This window comes from Bufo bufo, chromosome 3 (genome assembly GCF_905171765.1).
Source record: "Bufo bufo chromosome 3, aBufBuf1.1, whole genome shotgun sequence".
NCBI lineage: Eukaryota > Metazoa > Chordata > Amphibia > Anura > Bufonidae > Bufo > Bufo bufo.
In genome coordinates this window covers 657,562,833-657,584,569 of record NC_053391.1, presented here as the reverse complement: position 1 = coordinate 657,584,569, position 21,737 = coordinate 657,562,833, and the positions used below count along the sequence as shown (strand labels likewise).

General features: G+C 44.1%; 1 protein-coding gene across 1 annotated transcript in view; it reads left to right on the top strand.

Moving 5' to 3' along the window:
- The window catches only part of ARHGAP42 (Rho GTPase activating protein 42), a 323,239-nt gene that overhangs the window by 100,741 nt on the left and 200,761 nt on the right, over positions 1 to 21,737 (top strand). The window contains exon 2 of the mRNA XM_040426303.1: positions 17,582 to 17,677. Coding sequence (XP_040282237.1) covers positions 17,582 to 17,677 — 96 coding nt within the window. The remainder of the gene's footprint in view (positions 1 to 17,581; positions 17,678 to 21,737) is intronic.

Below are 21,737 nucleotides of genomic sequence, written 5' to 3'. Positions count from 1 at the left end.
CACATCAGTATCTGATCGGCAGGAGTCTGACACCCCCCACCACCGACGATCAGCTGTTCAGCAGTAGCTCCAGCACCAGAAGTTGGCACCAAGACTACAGAGCGCCGTCCATACTGTAATGAAAATGAATAGGAGCAGTGCTGACAAGCTCGTCCACTGCACAATCGAAGGTGCTGAGCAGTTCCGCATACTTGCCATCATTTCAGTTTGTAAAATTGGGACAACTAAGACCCGCCCCCTAGGAACGCCCCAACTCCACTGGGGCAGGTTTGTGTTAGCCCCACCTATTTTTGCCTCGTGGTAACACAAATTTGCAGAGGTTGTCTCTGAAAAGCAGGGACAGTCCCGTCAAATTCGGGACAGTTGGCGACTATGAGTTCTGACGCGATGCCAACTTCTGGCACCGTAGCTGGACTGAAACAACAGATTGTGGTGGGGGTGGGGTGTCAGGCCCTCACTGGTGAGATATGGATGACTTGTCCTGTGGACAGGGCACCGAAATAAAAGGAGAATACGACCCCTTTAAAGGTGCTCTTGACATTTTTTTCTAAACATTGGAAGTTATAAACATTGGCCCGCATTTAATACTACGAAAGTCTACTTTTACACTTGCGTAGTTAATTCCGGTATTGAGATCCGGCAGAGGACATCATTACCAGGATTAAACTGATCCATTTTGATTTTCAGCCCATGCATCCATTCCATTAGGATTGTGTGAAATCAAAACGAAAAAAAAAAAAAAAAACGTATCCGTCACTAAATACATACATTGATCTTTCACCATTGACTTACATTGCTTTCAGGGCCGGATCCGTTTTTTTTCCTCCTGTTTTTATCACCGGACACAAAAACAGCTTGCCGCAGTTTTGTGTCCGGTCACAAAACGGAATGCTGCCGGAACGGAAGGCATCCTGATGCATCCTGGATGGATCTCTTTCCATTCAGAATGCTTGAGGACTAAAAGGAACCATATTTTTCCAGATGGAAGTGTGAGTGAGTGAGTGCACCTGGGTTTTGCCCTAAATTGCACCAACACTGTCATAAATTGCACCAAAATTTGCCACAGTTTGGAACTTCTACATTTAGAGGAATGCTCTAAGCCTATGCAGACAAGGGACGTGGCTTAACAGAAAAGGAGTGTCATGGGCTTAAGGTGCAACTCCGCAAACTAAGCCAACCAATAGTTGGTATAAAGTTAGACAAAAAGTATCTGCAACACATTTATCATCCAGCCTTAGCCCCTGTGATAAATCTGGTGCAGGTCTAGACCATCGGTCTAAGGTTATGCCGTCTATAGGTTTAGACAGCCCCCAAGTTGCTTTTTTGATCCCGATGATTTCCAAAAATCTGAAGACTCCCATATACTGTACATCTACTAATACTGTCTGAATCCACTCTATCCGCAGTGTCCCACTCAGTGATATGCGCCGGCACTTTAAACTTTATCATTTGCCAATGTAATGTATTTCTGTATTTATCTGCATATCCCAATAACAGGCTGGTAGGGTGTTATTCCAACCCTTTACCCCTAGGTGGTGCTATCATCACTTAGACAGATCAGAAAGGAAGTAGTTAGTCAGTGAGTGTGTGTCTGAGAGGAGTTAGGAGAGGAGCAGTCCAGACCTACTCCATCATGTAGCTGCCATGTTAGGGTACTTTCACACTTGCGGCAGAGGATTCCGGATTTTTTGCGGTCTGAGCATGCGCAGACCGCAATGCCGGATCCGTTTTGCATTAATGCATTTCAATGGGAAAAAATTCCGGATCTGGCATACCGGCAAGTGTTCCGGACTTTTGGGGCGGCGATAAAACCGCAGCATCCTGCGATATTATCTCTGTCCTGAAAAGTAAAAAAGACTGAACTGAAGACATCCTGATGCATCCTGAACGGATTGCTCTCCATTCAGAATGCATGAGGATAAAACTGATCAGTTCTTTTCCGGTATTGAGCCCCGAGGACGGAACTCTATGCCGGAAAAGAAAAAGGCTAGTGTGAAAGTAGCCTTTTAGCCCCTTTGCTCTGGCCAGGTCAAGGGAGCACTAAGTACAGTATCACAGCAGCACAGCACAGACCAGTGAGTCTACGTCTGGATATGGAGAAAGTCTAGTGAAGGTAAGAGCTACCTTAGCCAATGGACTTCACAAGCAACAGTGACCGGGAAAAGCCTAAAAGTACCTGGACACAACCGGATGATTATTGCGCAGAATTATCCTTTACCACATGCCTCTATGGACATAGTGGACCGTGATTCTTCAGTGAGCATCCTGCACAAAGAATGGAGCAGAAGACTTTGTGGATTGCTACTGACCAGTACCTGAGTGCTAGAGTGTGGGCAAAGTATAGCTAAGTCTAGAGTAAAGGAAAACTCCTCAACTTACAATTACCAAGCCTGTTATAAGAAATACAGCTGGACCAATACTTGGATTATTGCCTTGCCGTATACATGAACCGTACTGACTATTCTGAGACAAGTGATTTAGTAAAAGTTCAACTGTTTTACTACAACTGATTCCTCATCTTTTCACCCACCCCCTCACGGTGCTGGCGTCACAAACACAGGGTCCCAGCCGCCAAAGCACCCTACACACCATTACCATCAAGGGCACCTCAGCTACCATCTGGCTGGTGATCCCTGTACTAGTGAGTGCCCCGGAGGATTTAGTGCTGTCTTCCCCTTCACTGCACGCCGGCCCAGGGAGGCTCTGCTAACCGTGAGTACAGACTACTACTACCCCCATCGGCCCACCGTAGCCTCACGTGTTGCCCCTGCGGTCAGGTCCGCTGCATATCTTTTTGTTATGCCGAGAGATAGCCGCCACCAGAGGTGTCTGGCAGCGGCACTCTCTTCTCTGCCCGTTGAATCTCATACACACTCGACCAAACAAAAAATATATGTATGTAGGGGAATTGGAAGATATAGCCTTCATACGAACACTAGTTCACTAGTTCCCCATAATTGACCCAGTGAGCTAAAAAAAAAACTATCTAGTCTATGTTTATACCACCTATAAATTAACATAGGTTTACTCCAAAAATGCAGCAGGATTTTGCCACATTTTTGGCACTCAGAGCCACAATCTATGATATGCCCCTCTTCTAGTGAAGCCACGCCCATTTCCAATGAAGCCACACCCCTTGTTGGACGAAGTGTAAAAAGCTTAGAAAAAGGTGTAAAACAGTAAATGTGATGCAAAGTATAACACTCCATTTTTTTCCTGCAAATTGCACCAAAAAGACTGGCACATTTCCTTGAGTATATCTGCCCCAATATGGCTGCGCTTGTCTGGATTTTGGCTTCAACTCCTCTGAAAGACTTGTGTGCCTAGTTGCCAACTGTCCGGAATTCATCAGGGCTGTCCCTGATTTTCAGAGACAGTCCCAGTAAATTTGCTCCCGGGTGGAAAATGGGTGAGGCCACTGTAAACCCCGCCCCATAAGTGGTTATTCAGGTAGTTCCCGGGGACGGGGCTTATATGTCCTGAAATGTTGGTAAGTATGCCTACAAAGGATCCAGAGGAGGTTTTTGCAGGCAAACAGTGGGTGAAAAGATGCCAGGAGATGTACACCGTAACAGAATATATGAAAAATGGCCGAAAAACACAGGAAGAAGTGAGCGGCTGACTACATCACAGCCTGGCTACAGTGAGCTAGATGGGACAAACTTTAGCAAGCAAACACACAGCAAAACCAGCAATGAAACAGTGAAGAAAACCATGAGGCATGACGGCATCTTTCATGCAGCCCCTAAAATCGTTGGTGGGCAGCACATCGCCCCATATAACAGGAACGTGCTGCCGACAAGTGATGAATTGTGTTGGGTTTATCCCCGATCATCGTCCTGTGCGTTTGCCAATATAAATAGGTCCTTAGTCGTTTGCCGCTCCCCATACTGTATATACTCATAAATACTCATTTTTGCCACTATTAAAGCCATTTGTAGATATTGATGGGGATGGTGATTAGAATTTACAGAACTTTATGAGAACAAGAAACATTATCTGAACCTCTCGGTAGTGCGGACTCAGGCTTTGGGCCTTTAATTTTAGCCAGCCATATCTCTGCATAGAATTAAAGGGGTTTTCCATAATTATTAGGGTTTTTAACAGACGTGCTGACATTGTTGCTTACCTCATATATATCTTTCCTGTGCTTTTTTTTTTTAAAGTTGGACCCAATCCCTCGGGTTTGTTTCCATATGTAGCACTTTTTATTCCGGCATCCAACTAAACCCATGATGCACTTCTCCTTCCTCTACCACAGCTCTAGCACCGCCCCTAACAACGCCCATCTAGTTTATAGCTCCTCCCACTGAGCTAGACACAGCTACCTAGCTACATAGACACTCCCCTATTAATGCCCCTTACAACACCTAACTAGTTTTTAGCTCCTCCCACCCAGCTAGTTACATAGACACTCCCCTATCACTGCCCCGCCCATGGATATGACATCACAGGAAATAAGAAAGAGCTGCATGGACATGGTCAGGTGACCACAGCCCAGAACGGGAGACAGGAGCAATAAAGGGAAAAGAAATACATTACAAAATTACAGCGACCTCCATAAATGATTATTTTAAAAGACGTTGATGTCAACTAGAATATTCCTTTAAGGTATTCAAAAAAGTTTTTCACCCTAATTTTTCACCCATTGACGACATCTTGGTGAGGGCCCATAGGTTATTTTTTTTGTACTTTTTTGACCTAAGCAATGGCAGTATAATTTTTTTAGATATCCTTTAATAATATTTTATAGCTGTTTTACATTAAAAAAGGAATATAAAAAAAAGGAAAAAAAGGATTTCAGCCCTTTACTCTGAATCTTTTGCTGTTCCGACCAGTGTGGTCATACTTAACATTTATATTAATTTAATCACCCGGGGGATAGCTGCAGGATTTAGGAGATTGATATTACTGTACTTTAGATGTTTTCTTGGTTCTTGATTGCTTGGATTCTGCGGTAACCTTCTCTTCTTTAATTGTATTTGCAATTTCAGGGGAGATGAATCGGTAAAGGAAAGGTCAGTGTCTTAATGATAAAGTGAGAGCACAAAAAATGCACAAATACAAGACAAGTAGTAGATGTGTAGGATAATCATGGTAAAAAATAACTAATGCTATAAAAATATAAAAGAAAAGAATAGAAACCACTTACAGGGCAGCCTTCATGATGCATAGAAGTTTGTCCATGGTCATCCATCCTCCACACTTGGGGGGCACCCTCCTCCATGCACTTTGTGCTCATCAGTCTACAACTTTCGGCTTGTGATGGACTTTTGTGTGTTATGGGTTTGAGGGCCCTGCTGCTTCCCGGAAAACCCCTTTAACAGAAAACAAGGTGATTAAACAAAGGGTACTTTCACACTTGCGTTAAACTTTTCCGGTATTGAGTTCCGTCCTAGGGGCTTAATACCGGAAAAAAACTGATCAGTTTTATCCTAATGCATTCTGAATGGAGAGCAATCCGTTCAGGATGCATCAGGATGTCTTCAGTTCAGTCAATGTACGGTTTTTGGACGGAGAAAATACAGCAGCATGCTGCGGTATTCTCTCCGTCCAAAATTCCGGAACACTTGCCGGATCCGGCATTATTTTCCATTGAAATGCATTAATGCCGGATGATCCAGCCCCTAATTTCCAGAAAAACGGATCCGGTTTTGCGGTATGTGCAGACCTTTAAAAAAGTGAAAAAGATAAATACCGGATCCGGTATTGCAATGCATTTGTGAGACGGATCCGCATCCGTTTCCGTCTGCATACAGATTGCCAGATCCGGCAGGCAGTTTCGGCGCCCGAACTGCCTGCCGGAATCCAACAACGCAAGTGTGAAAGTTCCCTAAGGGTACTTTCACACTAGCGTTTTTCTTTTCCGGCATAGAGTTACGTCCTAGGGGCTCAAATCCGGAAAAGAACTGATCAGTTTTATCCTAATGCATTCTGAATGGAGAGTAATCCGTTCAGGATGCATCAGGATGTCTTCAGTTCAGTCTTTTTGACTGATCAGGCAAAAGATAAAACCGCAGCATGCTACGGTTTTAGGGTACTTTCACACTTGCGGCAGAGTGATCCGGCAAGCAGTTCCGTCACCGGAACTGCCTGCCGGATCCGGCAAAACGTATATGCCAACTGATGGCATTTGTAAGACTGATCAGGATCCTGATCAGTCTTAAAAATTGCCTGATCAGTCAGAAAAATGCATTGAAATGCCGGATCCGTTTTTCCGGTGTCATCCAGCAAAACGGATCCGTCATTTATTTTCTTTACCTTTTTTTCGGTCTGCGCAACGGATCCGGAATTCCAGTATTTTGAATGCCGTATCTGGCACTAATACATTACTATGGAAAAAAATGCTGGATCCGGCATTCAGGAAAGTCTTCAGTTTTTTTGTCCGCAGATAAAACCGTAGCATGCTACAGTTTTATCTTTTGCCTGATCAGTCAAAAAGTCTGAACTGAAGACATCCTGATGCATCCTGAACGGATTACTCTCCATTCAGAATGCATTAGGATAAAACTGATCAGAGCCCTTTTGATGGAACTCAGTGCCGGAAAAGAAAAACGCTAGTGTGAAAGTACCCTAAGCCTAACCTCCGGAGAAAGCCGCAAATCTTCGATTTTAATACTGTGCATTAACCTAGTAATAGGATAAACACTTGAATGGAACAGCCACCATGTAATACTATATTTCCCATGCGTCAGCCTCTGCAGGTCAACTGTATTGGTGACCATATGTTCCCCTGGCAAAATCACATCTCGAAAGCTCTCCCGTCTCAGATGAACGAGACAGCCTCTTTAAAGAAACTGTCCAGGATTAGAAAAACATGGCTGCTTTTTTCCAAAAACAGCGCCACTCCTGTCCACAGGTCACGGGTGGTATTGCAGCTTTGCCCCTTTCACTTCAGTGAAGCTAAGATACAGTTCCAGACACAACCTGTAGACAGGGGCGCCATTGTTTTTTGTTAGAAAGCAGCTACGTTTTTCAAGTTCTGGAATCTCCTTTTAAGTCTGTACTTGGTCTCCAGACAACTAAATATAGGGTAGCTTCCCTGACCAGGACGGGTTCACATCACCGTTATGAATTCCGTAATTGTTTTCCGTTATAACATGGTTGAAATGGAAAATAACGGCATTCATAAGACACAATTCAAAACGGAAACCTTTAGAGGCATTCAGTTTTGATCCGTCATAACAGAAGTCTATGGGCAGCATAACGGATCCGTCTGCCGACAGGACTTTGTTTTCCGTCTCACATAACCAAAACCAGACGGATCCGTTATGCTTTCCCATAGACTTCTGCTATGACGGATCAAAACTGAATGCCTCTAAAGGTTTCCGTTTTGAATTCCATCTTAAAAGTTCTATTATTTTCCATTATCACCATCTTAAAACTATAATGAAATGCATAACGGTGATGTGAACAAGCCCTTAAGGGGCATCTGTCAGCAGTTTTGTACCTATGACACTGGCTGACCTGTTACATGTGCTCTTGGCAGCTGAAGACATCTGTGTTGGTCCCATGTTCATATTTGTCCGCATTGCTGAGAAAATGTGCATTTTAATATATGCAAATGAGACTCTAGGAGCAACAGGGGCGTTGCCATTACACCTAGAGGCTCTGCTCTCCCTGCAAATGCCATGCCCTCTGCCTTTTGATTGACAGGACCAGGCAGTGTAAATGTCATCATGAATGGTTCTGTCAGTCAGAGTATAGAGGGTGCGGAAGTTGCAGAGAGAGCAGAGCCCCAGAGAAAGTGAACGGAGCAGTGGTTGCGCTTGCGCTGTGTGCTCTCTTTACACGCCCCATTCTAAGGATAGGTGCGGATCCCAGAGGTGGGACCCGCACCTATCAGACTTGGGGGCATATCCAAACGATATTTCCCCAATGTACGTGATGATACAATCCCTTTAAAGGGGTTATCCCATGACTAATGTAAAAAAAAAATGAGAATCAGGCATCATATAGTACATGACTATCTCCTTCTAACAAAGCTGGAACCAGCCCTGTACCTCACATGGATCCAGAGATCTCCACATTCATTGCTCTGCTAGATTTATATCAAGCTGGCAGCTCAGGGGGGCGTGTCCTTTCTGCTGCAGCTCAGGGGGGCGTGTCCATGCTCTCCCTATCACAGCTCAGGGGGCAGTTGAAGGATGAAACTGAGCATGTGCGACCATCTCAGTGAGCAGGTCAAAGAAATAAGGAAACAACAAACAGTAGGTGGCGCTATACAGAGAAATTTTATTGAATAACTTAGTGGCTAGGCTAAATTTTTAATGACATGCAATTATAAAAATATTCAGATCCAGGTGCTGGTTTGAAAAGTGTATAATATATTTTGTGGGACAACCCCTTTAACCACCTCAGCCCCCAGTGCTTAAACACCCTGAAAGACCAGGCCACTTTTTACACTTCTGACCTACACTACTTTCACCGTTTATTGCTCGGTCATGCAACTTACCACCCAAATGAATTTTACCTCCTTTTCTTCTCACTAATAGAGCTTTCATTTGGTGGTATTTCATTGCTGCTGACATTTTTACTTTTTTTGTTATTAATCGAAATTTAACGATTTTTTTGCAAAAAAATGACATTTTTCCCTTTCAGTTGTAAAATTTTGCAAAAAAAAACGAGATCCATATAGAAATTTTGCTCTAAATTTATTGTTCTACATGTCTTTGATAAAAAAAAAATGTTTGGGTAAAAAAAAAAAATGGTTTGGGTAAAAGTTATAGCGTTTACAAACTATGGTACAAAAATGTGAATTTCCGCTTTTTGAAGCAGCTCTGACTTTCTGAGCACCTGTCATGTTTCCTGAGGTTCTACAATGGCCAGACAGTACAAACACCCCACAAATGACCCCATTTCGGAAAGTAGACACCCTAAGGTATTCGCTGATGGGCATAGTGAGTTCATAGAACTTTTTATTTTTTGTCACAAGTTAGCGGAAAATGATGATTTTTTTTTTTTTTTTTCTTACAAAGTCTCATATTCCACTAACTTGTGACAAAAAATAAAAAGTTCTATGAACTCACTATGCCCATCAGCGAATACCTTGGGGTCTCTTCTTTCCAAAATGGGGTCACTTGTGGGGTAGTTATACTGCCCTGGCATTCTAGGGGCCCAAATGTGTGGTAAGGAGTTTGAAATCAAATTCTGTAAAAAATGACCTGTGAAATCCGAAAGGTGCTCTTTGGAATATGGGCCCCTTTGCCCACCTAGGCTGCAAAAAAGTGTCACACATCTGGTATCTCCGTACTCAGGAGAAGGTGGGGAATGTGTTTTGGGGTGTCTTTTTACATATACCCATGCTGGGTGAGAGAAATATCTTGGTCAAATGCCAACTTTGTATAAAAAAATGGGAAAAGTTGTCTTTTGCCAAGATATTTATCTCACCCAGCATGGGTATATGTAAAATGACACCCCAAAACACATTCCCCAACTTCTCCTGAGTACGGAGATACCAGATGTGTGACACTTTTTTGCAGCCTAGGTGGGCAAAGGGGCCCATATTCCAAAGAGCACCTTTCGGATTTCACAGGTCATTTTTTACAGAATTTGATTTCAAACTCCTTACCACACATTTGGGCCCCTAGAATGCCAGGGCAGTATAACTACCCCACAAGTGACCCCATTTTGGAAAGAAGACACCCCAAGGTATTCCGTGAGGGGCATGGCAAGTTCCTAGAATTTTTTAGTTTTTGTCACAAGTTAGTGGAAAATGATGATTTTTTTTTTTTTTTTTCATACAAAGTCTCATATTCCACTAACTTGTGACAAAAAATAAAAACTTCCATGAACTCACTATGCCCATCAGCGAATACCTTGGGGTCTCTTCTTTCCAAAATGGGGTCACTTGTGGGGTAGTTATACTGCCCTGGCATTCTAGGGGCCCAAATGTGTGGTAAGGAGTTTGAAATCAAATTCTGTAAAAAATGACCAGTGAAATCCGAAAGGTGCTCTTTGGAATATGGGCCCCTTTGCCCACCTAGGCTGCAAAAAAGTGTCACACATGTGGTATCTCCGTATTCAGGAGAAGGTGGGGAATGTGTTTTGGGGTGTCTTTTTACATATACCCATGCTGGGTGAGATAAATATCTTGGTCAAATGCCAACTTTGTATAAAAAAAATGGGGTCACATGTGGGGTATTTATACTGCCCTGGCATTCTAGGGGCCCTAAAGCGTGAGAAGAAGTCTGGAATATAAATGTCTAAAAAATTTTACGCATTTGGATTCCGTGAGGGGTATGGTGAGTTCATGTGAGATTTTATTTTTTTAGTGGAATATGAGACTTTGTAAGAAAAAAAAAAAATAATTCCGCTAACTTGGGCCAAAAAAATGTCTGAATGGAGCCTTACAGGGGGGTGATCAATGACAGGGGTGGTGATCAATGACAGGGGGGTGATCAGGGAGTCTATATGGGGTGATAACCACAGTCATTGATCATGCCCCTGTAAGGCTTCATTCAGACGTCCGTATGCGTTTTGCGGATCCGATCCATCTATCAGTGCATCCGTAAAAATCATGCGGACATCTGAATGGAGCTTTACAGGGGGGTAATCAATGACAGGGGGGGTGATCAGGGAGTCTATATGGGGTGATCACCACAGTCATTGATCACGCCCGTGTAAGGCTTCATTCAGACGTCCGGATGCGTTTTGCGGATCCGATCCATCTATCAGTGCATCCGTAAAAATCATGCGGACATCTGAATGGAGCTTTACAGGGGGGTAATCAATGACAGGGGGGTAATCAATGACAGGGGGGTGATCAGGGAGTCTATATGGGGTGATCACCACAGTCATTGATCATGCCCCTGTAAGGCTTCATTCAGACGTCCGTATGCGTTTTGCGGATCCGATCCATCTATCAGTGGATCCGTAAAAATCATGCGGACGTCTGAATGGAGCTTTACAGGGGGTTGATCAATGACAGGGGGGTAATCAATGACAGGGGGGTAATCAATGACAGGGGGGTGATCAGGGAGTCTATATGGGGTGATCAGGGGTGATCAGGGGCTAATAAGGGGTTAATAAGTGACGGGGGGGGGGTGTAGTGTAGTGTAGTGGTGCTTGGTGCTACTTTACTGAGCTACCTGTGTCCTCTGGTGGTCGATCCAAACAAAGGGGACCACCAGAGGACCAGGTAGCAGGTATATTAGACGCTGTTATCAAAACAGCGTCTAATATACCTGTTAGGGGTTAAAAAAAACACATCTCCAGCCTGCCAGCGAACGATCGCCGCTGGCAGGCTGGAGATCAACTCTCTTACCTTCCGTTCCTGTGTGCGCGCGTTCACAGGAAATCTCGCGTCTCGCGAGAGGACGCTCCGGCGCGTCCACCCAGAAGAGCAGGGCCGCCGCAAAGACGCAATCCTGCGTACGGCGGTCCTGAGGAGGTTAATGCTAAAATTCTGGCTCTAGAAATGACCTCACTTCACCCTAGTTACGTTTTGATGACTCTTTTTGTGAAAATTGGTTAAGTTGGCTGATCCAGGAAACTGGCATTGTAATTTCCTCAAGGTCACGCTCTTCAAAGGTGGATTCCACGACTGAATTCTGCCAGAATCTGCTCTCATTCTGTGTTTTCTGCCCCCTTCACATTCTCCATCCAGCTCAGCCCTCACAATCCAGGGTGGCTTTGCCTAAAGCGCCGTCGTTGCCCCCAAGCAAGCTCCATAATTGGTGCAGGGAGGTTCTCCAAGATGTTGCCTGCACCAGTGGTGGCCATTGTAGCCCGGGCAGATGAAATAATACGACCTGTTTGAAGTTTTACAGCTTCTTAGCATCTTACAAACACAGGTTTGGCTGCATGTTAGGGTCCATTCACACATCCGTATGCGTTTTGCGGATCTGCAAATTGCGGATCCACAAAACACGGATGCCGGCAATGTGCGTTCCGCATTTTGCGGACCGCACATCGCCGACACTCTCATAGAAAATGCCTTTTTCTTGTCCGCAATTGCGGACAAGAATAGGACATGTTCTATTTTTTTGCGTAACGGAAGTGCACATTCCGGCCCCGTTGAAAATGAATGGGTCCGCACCTGTTCCGCAAAATTGCGGAACGGATGCGGAACCCATTTTGCGGACGTGTGAATGGACCCTTGGTCAGGACTCATGCACACAAACGTATTTTCTTTCAGTGTCCATTCTGGGGTTTTTTTCCGGGCCGTATGCGGAACCATTCACTTCAATGGGTCCGCAAAAAAAACGGAAGTTACTCCGTGTGCATTCCGTTTCCGTATGTCCGTATTTCCGTTCTGCAAAAGAATAGAACATGTCCTATTATTGTCCGCATTATGGACAAGGATAGGACTGTTCTATTCCACAAAATACGGAATGCACACGGACGTCATCCGTATTTTTTGCAGATCCGTTTTTTGCATGAGCCCTCACAGCCCGGCAGATAACAGAGAGCAATATCTAGAAACAGAGATGAAACCGACCGGGGACTCCTCCTCCGCTCATTGAGATGATACAGGGGGCATCGCCGCTTTTCTCCACAGCTGGGATGACTAAGGTGTTGCAGACCTTCTCAGCGTGGCTTTACGGTTTCTTCGTCGTTTCGTAGGTCGAGTTTCACGCTGGCTCCTCTTGGCAGGAAAAAGCGACCTCAGGGTATATTTTGGAATGTCTGTTAGATAAGCTATTAAAATCAATCACGTATCATTGGAAGCAGATGTTGCTTTGGCTCGAGGACTGGTCTTTAAGGGTTCTTTTAGATTTCCAGGGAACGTTTAAATATGTAAAATGCGTCTCGGGCTTTATATTTATAGACTATGGGAAATGCGGGTGAACGAACGTTAATTCTGTGGAGTTGCCATAACCTACTGCGGGTGACGCCCCCTATTAAACGTTGCTTCCATCTAATGTATACTGAGCCTCAGGAAGTCTGTGCCTCCATAATGCCTCTCTTGCCTGCATGAGGCCTTATTCTGTGCTCTCCTGACGTGTCTGGCTTGTATGCCCTGTGGAATAACAGCGCTGCAGCTTCCTGTCTCAGTATTTTCCATGTTACTGTTCCTCTGTTATTCCTCTTGGAAATGCACGACTAAGTTTACGACCATTTCCCTTGCTAACAGAGCGTGTCTCTGTATAGTCTGCCCCTGGCCAGTCAGTTCTTGACGCTGTAGGCACATGACCCCATTGAGAAGCCCGACATTGTATTGCAGAATCCTGGAAATTCATTCATAAAATTCCAGTAGGAATAATAAAGGAATGGCACAAACATAGAGTGATAAGAATAGATGCTCCAGAATTTTTATTACATGGGGGTTGGAAGTAGTTACCAAAAAACGGACATGTCAGGAGAGGGGACAGGTCCTCTTTAATACTGCCCTGTATAGACCATAGACTCCAGCTGTTGTAGAACTACACGCAGTGAATAAAGATGAATGGCGGCACTCACCTACATGGCTGAGCACCACTTGTTGCTGCTTCTTAGGCCCCTTTCACACGGGCGAGTATTCCGCGCGGATGCGATGCGTGAGTTGAACGCATTGCACCCGCACTGAATCCGGACCCATTCATTTCTATGGGGCTGTGCACACGAGCGGTGATTTTCACGCATCACTTGTGCGTTGCGTGAAAATCGCAGCATGCTCCTCTTTGTGCGTTTTTCACGTAAAAGGCCCCATAGAAATGAATGGGGTTGTGTGAAAATCGCAAGCATCCGCAAGCAAGTGCGGATGCGGTGCGATTTTCACACACGGTTGCTAGGAGACGATCGGGATGGAGACCCGATCATTATTATTTCCCCTTATAACATGGTTATAAGGGAAAATAATAGCATTCTGAATACAGAATGCATAGTACAATAGCGCTGGAGGGGTTAAAAAAAATTAAAAAAAAATTTAACTCACCTTAGTCCACTAGATCGCGCAGCCGGCATCTCTTCTGTCTTCTTTGCTGATTGCAGGAAAAGGACCTGTGGTGACGCACTCCGGTCATCACATGGTCCATCACCATGGTAAAAGATCATGTGACGTACCATGTGATGACCGGAGTGACGTCCCCAAAGGTCCTTTTCCTGCACACAGCAAAGAAGACAGAAGAGAAGCCGGGCTGCGCGATCAAGTGGACTAAGGTGAGTTAAATTTTTTGTAATTTTTTTTAACCCCTCCAGCGCTGTTTTACTTTGCATTCTGTATTCAGAATGCTATTATTTTCCCTTATAACCATGTTATAAGGGAAAACAATACAATCTACAGAACACCGATCCCAAGCCCGAACTTCTGTGAAGAAGTTCGGGTTTGGGTACCAAACATGCCGATTTTTCTCACGCGCGTGCAAAACGCATTACAATGTTTTGCACTCGCACTGAAAAATCTCGCATGTTACCGCAACGCACCCGCACATTTTCCCGCAACGCCCGTGTGAAAGGGGCCTTAGTGATCACCCTAATACATTTGTATCTCAGATCCAGATCCAGGAACTCTGGGATTTGTAGTGCCACCGCTATTCTGTCTGAATTTGAAATGGTTGTTGTGGAACCACAATTCCCAGCATGCGCCATTCATTTTTATGAGCGTTCATGCTGGGAGTTGTAGTTTCACCACAGCTGGCGTGCAGGAGGATTGTTATTTCTTCAAAGCTGTCTTCCAATTTTGAACATTTATTTCAAATCCCACCTCCGAGACCCTCACCTGACAGGAGAATCGGGGTCCGGTGACCACCTGCGTACAGTAGATGGCTTTTCCAATAACTCCCATTGACTTCAATGGAAAGTGCCACAAGCGAGCGCGGCCACCACACCATGGAACTCAATGGAGAACGCAGCAGCCGATCAGCGAAGTAGTGCTTTGACTGGATTCCCGCTCACCAGTAGGCAATGGTCCCACCTATCAGGTATTTATGGTATCCCGCAGACGGGAATACGCCTTTAATACCCTTAAAGAGGACCGGACACATTTCTTCCCGTACAGTTATTACATTTTCTATGCTCAGGTCTTTCACGTAGATTACAGCTGTTTTCCTTGTAGTCCAAAATCTCAGAAGGGATTTAATTGCACGGGAAGTCTTGGACAGTGCGTCGGATATTCAAGTGCTCTTTGGGGATCTAATTATTATAATCAATGACCATTTAGCTCAGCGGGTCTCAAATGGCTGGAAGAAGCTTTGAGGGAAAATGACCTTTAAATAAAGCCCGATGATAAAAAATGATACTCCTGCGCCGGGAGGTATTTTCAAGTAAATGGATGATAATTCTCCACCTGAAACGGCCGACGGCTCCACAATGGACCGGCTAAACTTAGATTTTGATTGATAGGCGGCAATTACTGGTTTGAACCGCTGACCCTTATTAACGGTGCGGCGGTATAATCCGTTGCGTCATATGGCAGAGATGTATGAACAATGCAATTTATCGACAGCGTGGCCATAAAAAGAGCCTGGTGACCCCCATAGGGTTAATGGCCTGTCAGTGGTCCTCAACATGAATGGGGGGCCTGGCTGTAAATTGCCTAAAACGTTCTCATATTGACAGCATTTAAAGGGTTATTCCTTTCTCGGCGCAACAAATGGTTATCTGATTTCTCAATATATTTTATGCGTTTTTCATGATCCCTGTTTGCTGTCGACCACTCCCGATAGATAGAAATCTGTCTAAGAGCTCTGATAACTGTACTGTAATGAGCCGTGCCCCTGTGTGTCCATCACAGGACCAGGAGACAGATTTGTATCCGCACAGAGCAATGAAAGAGGGTTGCCTTTCAATGACAGCAAGCAGAGATCTCGAAAACCAAGAGAAATTGGGTAAAGTATATTAGAAAATGGAATGAATTTTAAAGGGCTCATCCCATGAAATGAAAATCAGACATCATATAGTACATGACAATCTCCTTCTAACAAAGCTAGAACCAGCCCTGTACCTCACATGGATCCAGAGATCTCCCCAGTCATTGCTCTGCTAGATTTATATCAAGCTGGCAGCTCAAGGGGAGTGTCCTTTCTGCTGCAGCTCAGGGGGCGTGTCTCAGCTCTTCCTATTACAGCTCAGGAGGCGTGCCCGTGTTCTCCCTATCACAGCTCAGGAGGCAGTTGAAGGATGAAACTGACCTTCTCAGTGAGCAGGACAAATAAATAAGAAAAAAACTAACAGCAGGTGGCGCTATACAGATACATTTTATTGAATAACTCAGTGGCTATGCTACATTTTTAATTACATGCAATTACAAAAGTATTCAGGTGCTGGTTTGAAAACTGTACAATATTTGTTGTGAGACAACCCCTTTAATTTATATATTGGTGGAAGCCGGAATACAAAGTAAAGTAAAGTAAAAATTCTAAGATTAAGACGAATAAGACATAATATCAAACATTAATATGGACATTATTCAGTCCCCTTTTCTATGGACTTGAAGGTGATGCATGTGCCTCATCAGGGTTATGACAGAGCTGTGTCCGTGACCATCACATCACCAACTAATATTTTTATTAACTGTCAGCAAGCAGAGATCCTAATCTATTAACAAGCGTTCTGTTTTTACGGATGCTAAAAGGGGTATTTTAGTTGTAACAAGTTAACCATTTATCCGCTGGATAAAGGGATAACTGTTAGATTGGTTGGGGTTCGACCACCGTGACCGCCCATAATCACGAAAGCGGAGCAGCGGTCAGCATCCACGTTGCGGTTCCATTCATCTTTTTAGGACTGCCCAGTACAGCGCTCAGCTATCTCCTACAGTCCCATACAGTTTAAATAGAGCCAATTGCACATGATTAATCGCCACTTTGATGGCGCTCCTTTTAAATGAGGGGCAGGGAACTCCCTTTATAGTCATTGGTGGGAGTCTCAAAGGTTGGACTCCCCCCACCAATCTAAGAGTTTTCCTCTATATACAGTAGTGCATAGCACATAATTAACAGGAATACCCCCTTTAACTGCTACATTCTTCACTGCCACTGCTAGTCTTTTGACTACTACTGCTGGTGATCATCTGACTACTGCTGCTGTGAATATTTGATCATCTGACTATTGCTGTTGACAATTATGTGATCATTTGACTACTGCTGCTGGCTATCATGAGATCATTTGACTACAGGTGTATTAGAATTAACACACATGCTTTATGAGACGTGTTATCTAAACTAAATGCATTAAGAAAACACCTTTAATTCCTTTTCAATGACTTTTGTTTTAAGATAACGTGATGAGTTAAGAAATGTGAGTTAAAAGTTTGTGTGTTAACCCTGCTACATCTGTACTTCTGGTGATCATGTGATTATTTGACTACTCCTGGTGATGATGTAATCTTTTGACTACTTCTGATGGTGATCATGTGATTCTTTGACTACTCATGGTGATCATGTGATTCTTTGACTACTGCTGCTGCAATCATGTGATTATTTGATTTGCTGCTGGCGATCATGTAATCTTTTGACTACTGCTAGCAATCATGTGATTATTTGACTACTGCTGCCGGCGATCATGTGATCTTTTGACTACTGCTGCTGGCAATGATGTCATCATATGACTACTGTAACATTATCATGGCTTTTTTCCTCTGGGGCTGCAATGACTCTCTACCATGATTTCAGTTACATGTGACATGGCCAATTAACACTTTTTCTGCTGTTTATTTCAGATCTTTCCATAGCCGTGCAGAAGTTTTCCCATTCCTTGCAAGATTTTCAGTTTGAATGTATCGGTGATGCCGAAACAGATGATGAGATTAACATTGGTGAGTGCTGCTTCTTATAATAATATATTATGTACAAAGAGTCATAAAAGGTAGAATATATGATGGAGGACATGTGTAAGGACCATATAACCAATCACAGCACTGATTGCTTTGCCCAATATTAATAGAAAGCTGTAGTGACTGGTCTCCAGTTTTCCTTTCTTAAAGGGATTGTACAGAAGTAGTAAAATATGCCAGCACCAAATCTACCCACTGGTTCTGTATGGTATTGTACAGTATCTCAGACCCATTCACTTCAATGCAGACACAACCTATGGGCAGGTGTGGCGCTGTTTTTGGAACAAAACTGCCATGTTTTTTTAATTCTAGACAATCCCCATTATTCTTTTGCAGGCCATGTATGGTGCGGATGTTGTGTCTTTAAAGATGGCACCCGCTCAGGAACTCAGCCAGTGCCATAGGTGGCAGGTGCCTGCTGTTTTACACAGCTGATATTCACCAGGCATGTCCATGATCAACTCCGATCACAGAAATTTAACCACTCAAATGTGACCACAGCATCTGAACAGTCATTTAGAAGGAGGGTGCTCCTATTGACAACTGGATGCCCCCCCCCCCCCCCCCCCCATCCTTTCCGTTGCAAGGAGATTTCAGGAGTCATTCAGTAAAGTTACTATGGCAGTTGGGAGTTTTGTGAAGGCTCCCAGGCTGCCATTGCAAAGTTCCTATTAAGCCCTGCCTCAATAAATAGTAAACTACAGCAGCCTATAGTAGAAAGGAGCCTTTAGATGGGACAATTCAGCAGGCGTTCCTTCCCTGCAATTGCCTGCCCATCAGTGGAGGAAACCATTATATTTACAAGCAGCGATCTCCTCCACAGTATGGGGAGGAGTGATCGCTAATGCCATCGTTCGTTCCCATACAGACTCATTGTTTGCCGCTTAGCCTCATTAAAGTGAAACCACAGCGATTAGATGCTGATGATCTATTCGAAAGATAGATCATCAGTAATGAAAAGGTACAGGAACCCCTTTAAGTACCCCTGGGTGGCTGTCCATAGACTTCAGGAAGCGAGCATACCCTACAGGCCATTAGAGGCACTGCTGGCAAGAAGCAGGCCATGGAAAGGAAGGCCGGCAGGTCTGGGCCACTGGAGCCTGGGAGCGGAGGGGCAGGCACTGGCCATTGATAACACACCCTCTTCTATCCATTAAATTAAGTGGCCTATCCTAAAAAAAAAAAAGCCATCAATATTAAAGTCCAGAAAACCCCTATGAGGGTGGATTCACACCCAGGTTCTACTGGTGTCTATCAGCATTTTTTTTTTGCCGTTTATTGCACAGACTTTTTTATGAATTTTTCTACTGAGTTTTTACATTGTTTTTGGTCCCTTGGAGTCTTTTTAAAATCGCTGCATTTTCTTGGTGTTTTTTTTTTTTTTTTTGGCAGTTTCCTTTAGACATTTCTATTAAACAAAAAAGGATGGGAAAAATGCAAATAACACATTGTGTGACTAAAAAAATGCAGACCCTCCAAAAAAACCTGCATGAATTTCATGATGTTTTTTACGAGCCAAAAAACAAAAACTGTGGCAGCTCCCTAACACCACATCTTGCATTGCTGGGCCTATGGTTTCCTTCTGTGCCTCTTGAAGGCACATGGGGAGGTCTTGTGATCCTTTAAGTTTACTGTGATCCGGAGATTTGTCAGGTCAAGCAGGGGACACATCTGAACAGTATTAGTGACAGTACGGAAGCCGGGGCGGATCATCCGCTCCGTGGATTTGGTCCCAATGGTATAATGATGGTGGTGAGAGTGGAAACTGTGGTCTGCCTCGTTTGTGTGGCTCCTGTAACAATAGGAGTCCTGTGAAAGTGTTCTTCACGTGTCACTTATTAGATACAATGTAGCAGCACAATATACCGCAGATGATGCACATTACAGGATTACTGCAGGACCAGATGCCTTCAAGGTTTGTTATGTAAGTGAATACTGTATCGAGGGGGGCGTTACCTTTGTGATACGATGTCTGATTCTCTTTCTTGTACTCGGAATCTGCTTTAAAAACTTGCAAAATGTGCACAAAAAGTTTTTTTTGTTTTGTTTACAAAATAAGAGTATATCATTGTGCAATCTCAACCTCAAGAGCACAAATGTAGCGCAGGACGCGAGCCTGACCACCACTGTTCAAATGGGGGACACAGGGCACAGTGGTCGCTAGAGGTCACAGCAGTGGGACCCCCATTGATCACTTATGACCTATCCTGTGAATGGTAGATCTCCTAGTGATGGGACCTCCAGTGATCAGGACTCATCACCTCTCCTGTCTGCATCTGACAGTTCTGACATGCCTGTTTTAATGAATACTTGGATTCTTCTCTGTAGCTCTCTGTTGTGCCATTCCTCTGCTATTCCTCCTATAAATGTATGAATTAATTACCACTCCTCTTGTCCGTGTGGTATGTCCGGACACAGTCTGACTGCGTCAGCACTCACTGGACCGCATTGAGCGTGTAGGGGCGCTCCCCATTCACAAGGGAATTAGTAACACCCGGTTTGTCAGTGTGTTCATACTTTCCCTGAGGAATAAAAGAGTTCTAAGAAAAGAACTAAAGAATTGTTACAGTATATTATGAGGAGTACAAGTAAGTACTAAAACAGACATGTCAGAAGAGCTGGCAGAACCTCGTTATGGACCGCATAACTGATATCCCCAGCTCGGTGACCATATTAATAAATCTGTTATGTTCATGTTCTCAGCTTCTCCTATAGAAATCCCTTTGGGCCCCTTCAAATAGCAGAATTTGCCATCAGAATTTTGCAGCGGACACCACACTAAAATTCCAGCGGCGGCCGTGTGGTGTCTGCCTCCCATTGGCTGCTCTGTAGTTCATGGGCTGGCGGCATAAAGCCGCGACCACGTTAAGACAGGGCACCTTTGGGGCCATTTTTTAATTATTGCATTTAATTTAGTTTGGACAACTTTTTTTTTTTCAATTGGTCCTTATTAAAAATTCTTAGCAGTTTGTATTGTGCAGCCTTCAGTTTCTGCCTCTGCAGGATGTTGCAGAGAATCCTTCAGAGAGTCGCTCTGATGTCACGATCTGTAGCCTTTGGGGATCATTTACTAACAAATATACGCCACTTATTGGTATATATCTGTCGCATATTGCGGCACAAAGGTTATTTGCAATGCAATCTGCGACTTCTTCCCCTTTTTTCCGCCACTAAACTCCAGGTCTTAAAAAGGAGGCCTGACGTGGGTGGGGAAAAGGGCGGGCTGGCAGGCCGTTTCATTTATCATTTTCTATGCCTGTTTTAGGGTCCAACTGCAAAAAATAGGGGGGGTCAGTCAGCACATCCCAATGCGCAGGTGCACGCCACCATGGCTAGAAACATGGAGAAAAACCCCTCAATGCAACAGCACTCTGCAAACACAAATAACGTACAATAATGCCATTGTTATAGAAAATATTCTGGTGCTAATGCTACGCTTATTTTGTAAATTTGAGATACTTGGCAAATACATTTTGTACAAAATAATTTGGGCCCGTCTGCCGGCGTCAAGGCGATCTCTATAAGACTGGAACCTAACACTAAATACTACCTGTTATGTGTCATACTGGTCACCATAAAATTCAGGGAGTGCAGGTTCCACATGCATGCTGGGTCCACAAATTGTGGATCTGCAAAACACGGACACTGGCCATGTGCGTTCCACATTTTGCGGACCGCACATGGCCGGCACTCTGATAGAAATACCTATTTTTGTCCGTGGCTGCGGACAAGAATAGAACATGCTCTATATTTTTTTGCGGGGCAGCAGAACGGAACTAAGGATGCGGACAGCAGACTGTGTGCTCTCCGCATCTTTTGCAGCCCCATTGAAATTAATGGGTCTGCACTCGTTCCGCAAAATTGCAGAAGGGATGCGGAACCATTCATACGGGCATGTGAATGGACCCTTAGGCGTAGAAAATGTCTAAATCTACTGCAACAAGAGAGCTGGTGTCGATTTAGGCTTATGTCCTGGATAACTGCTTTAACCTGGTGTATATATATATATATATATATATATATATTGTGTTTTTGAATGCTT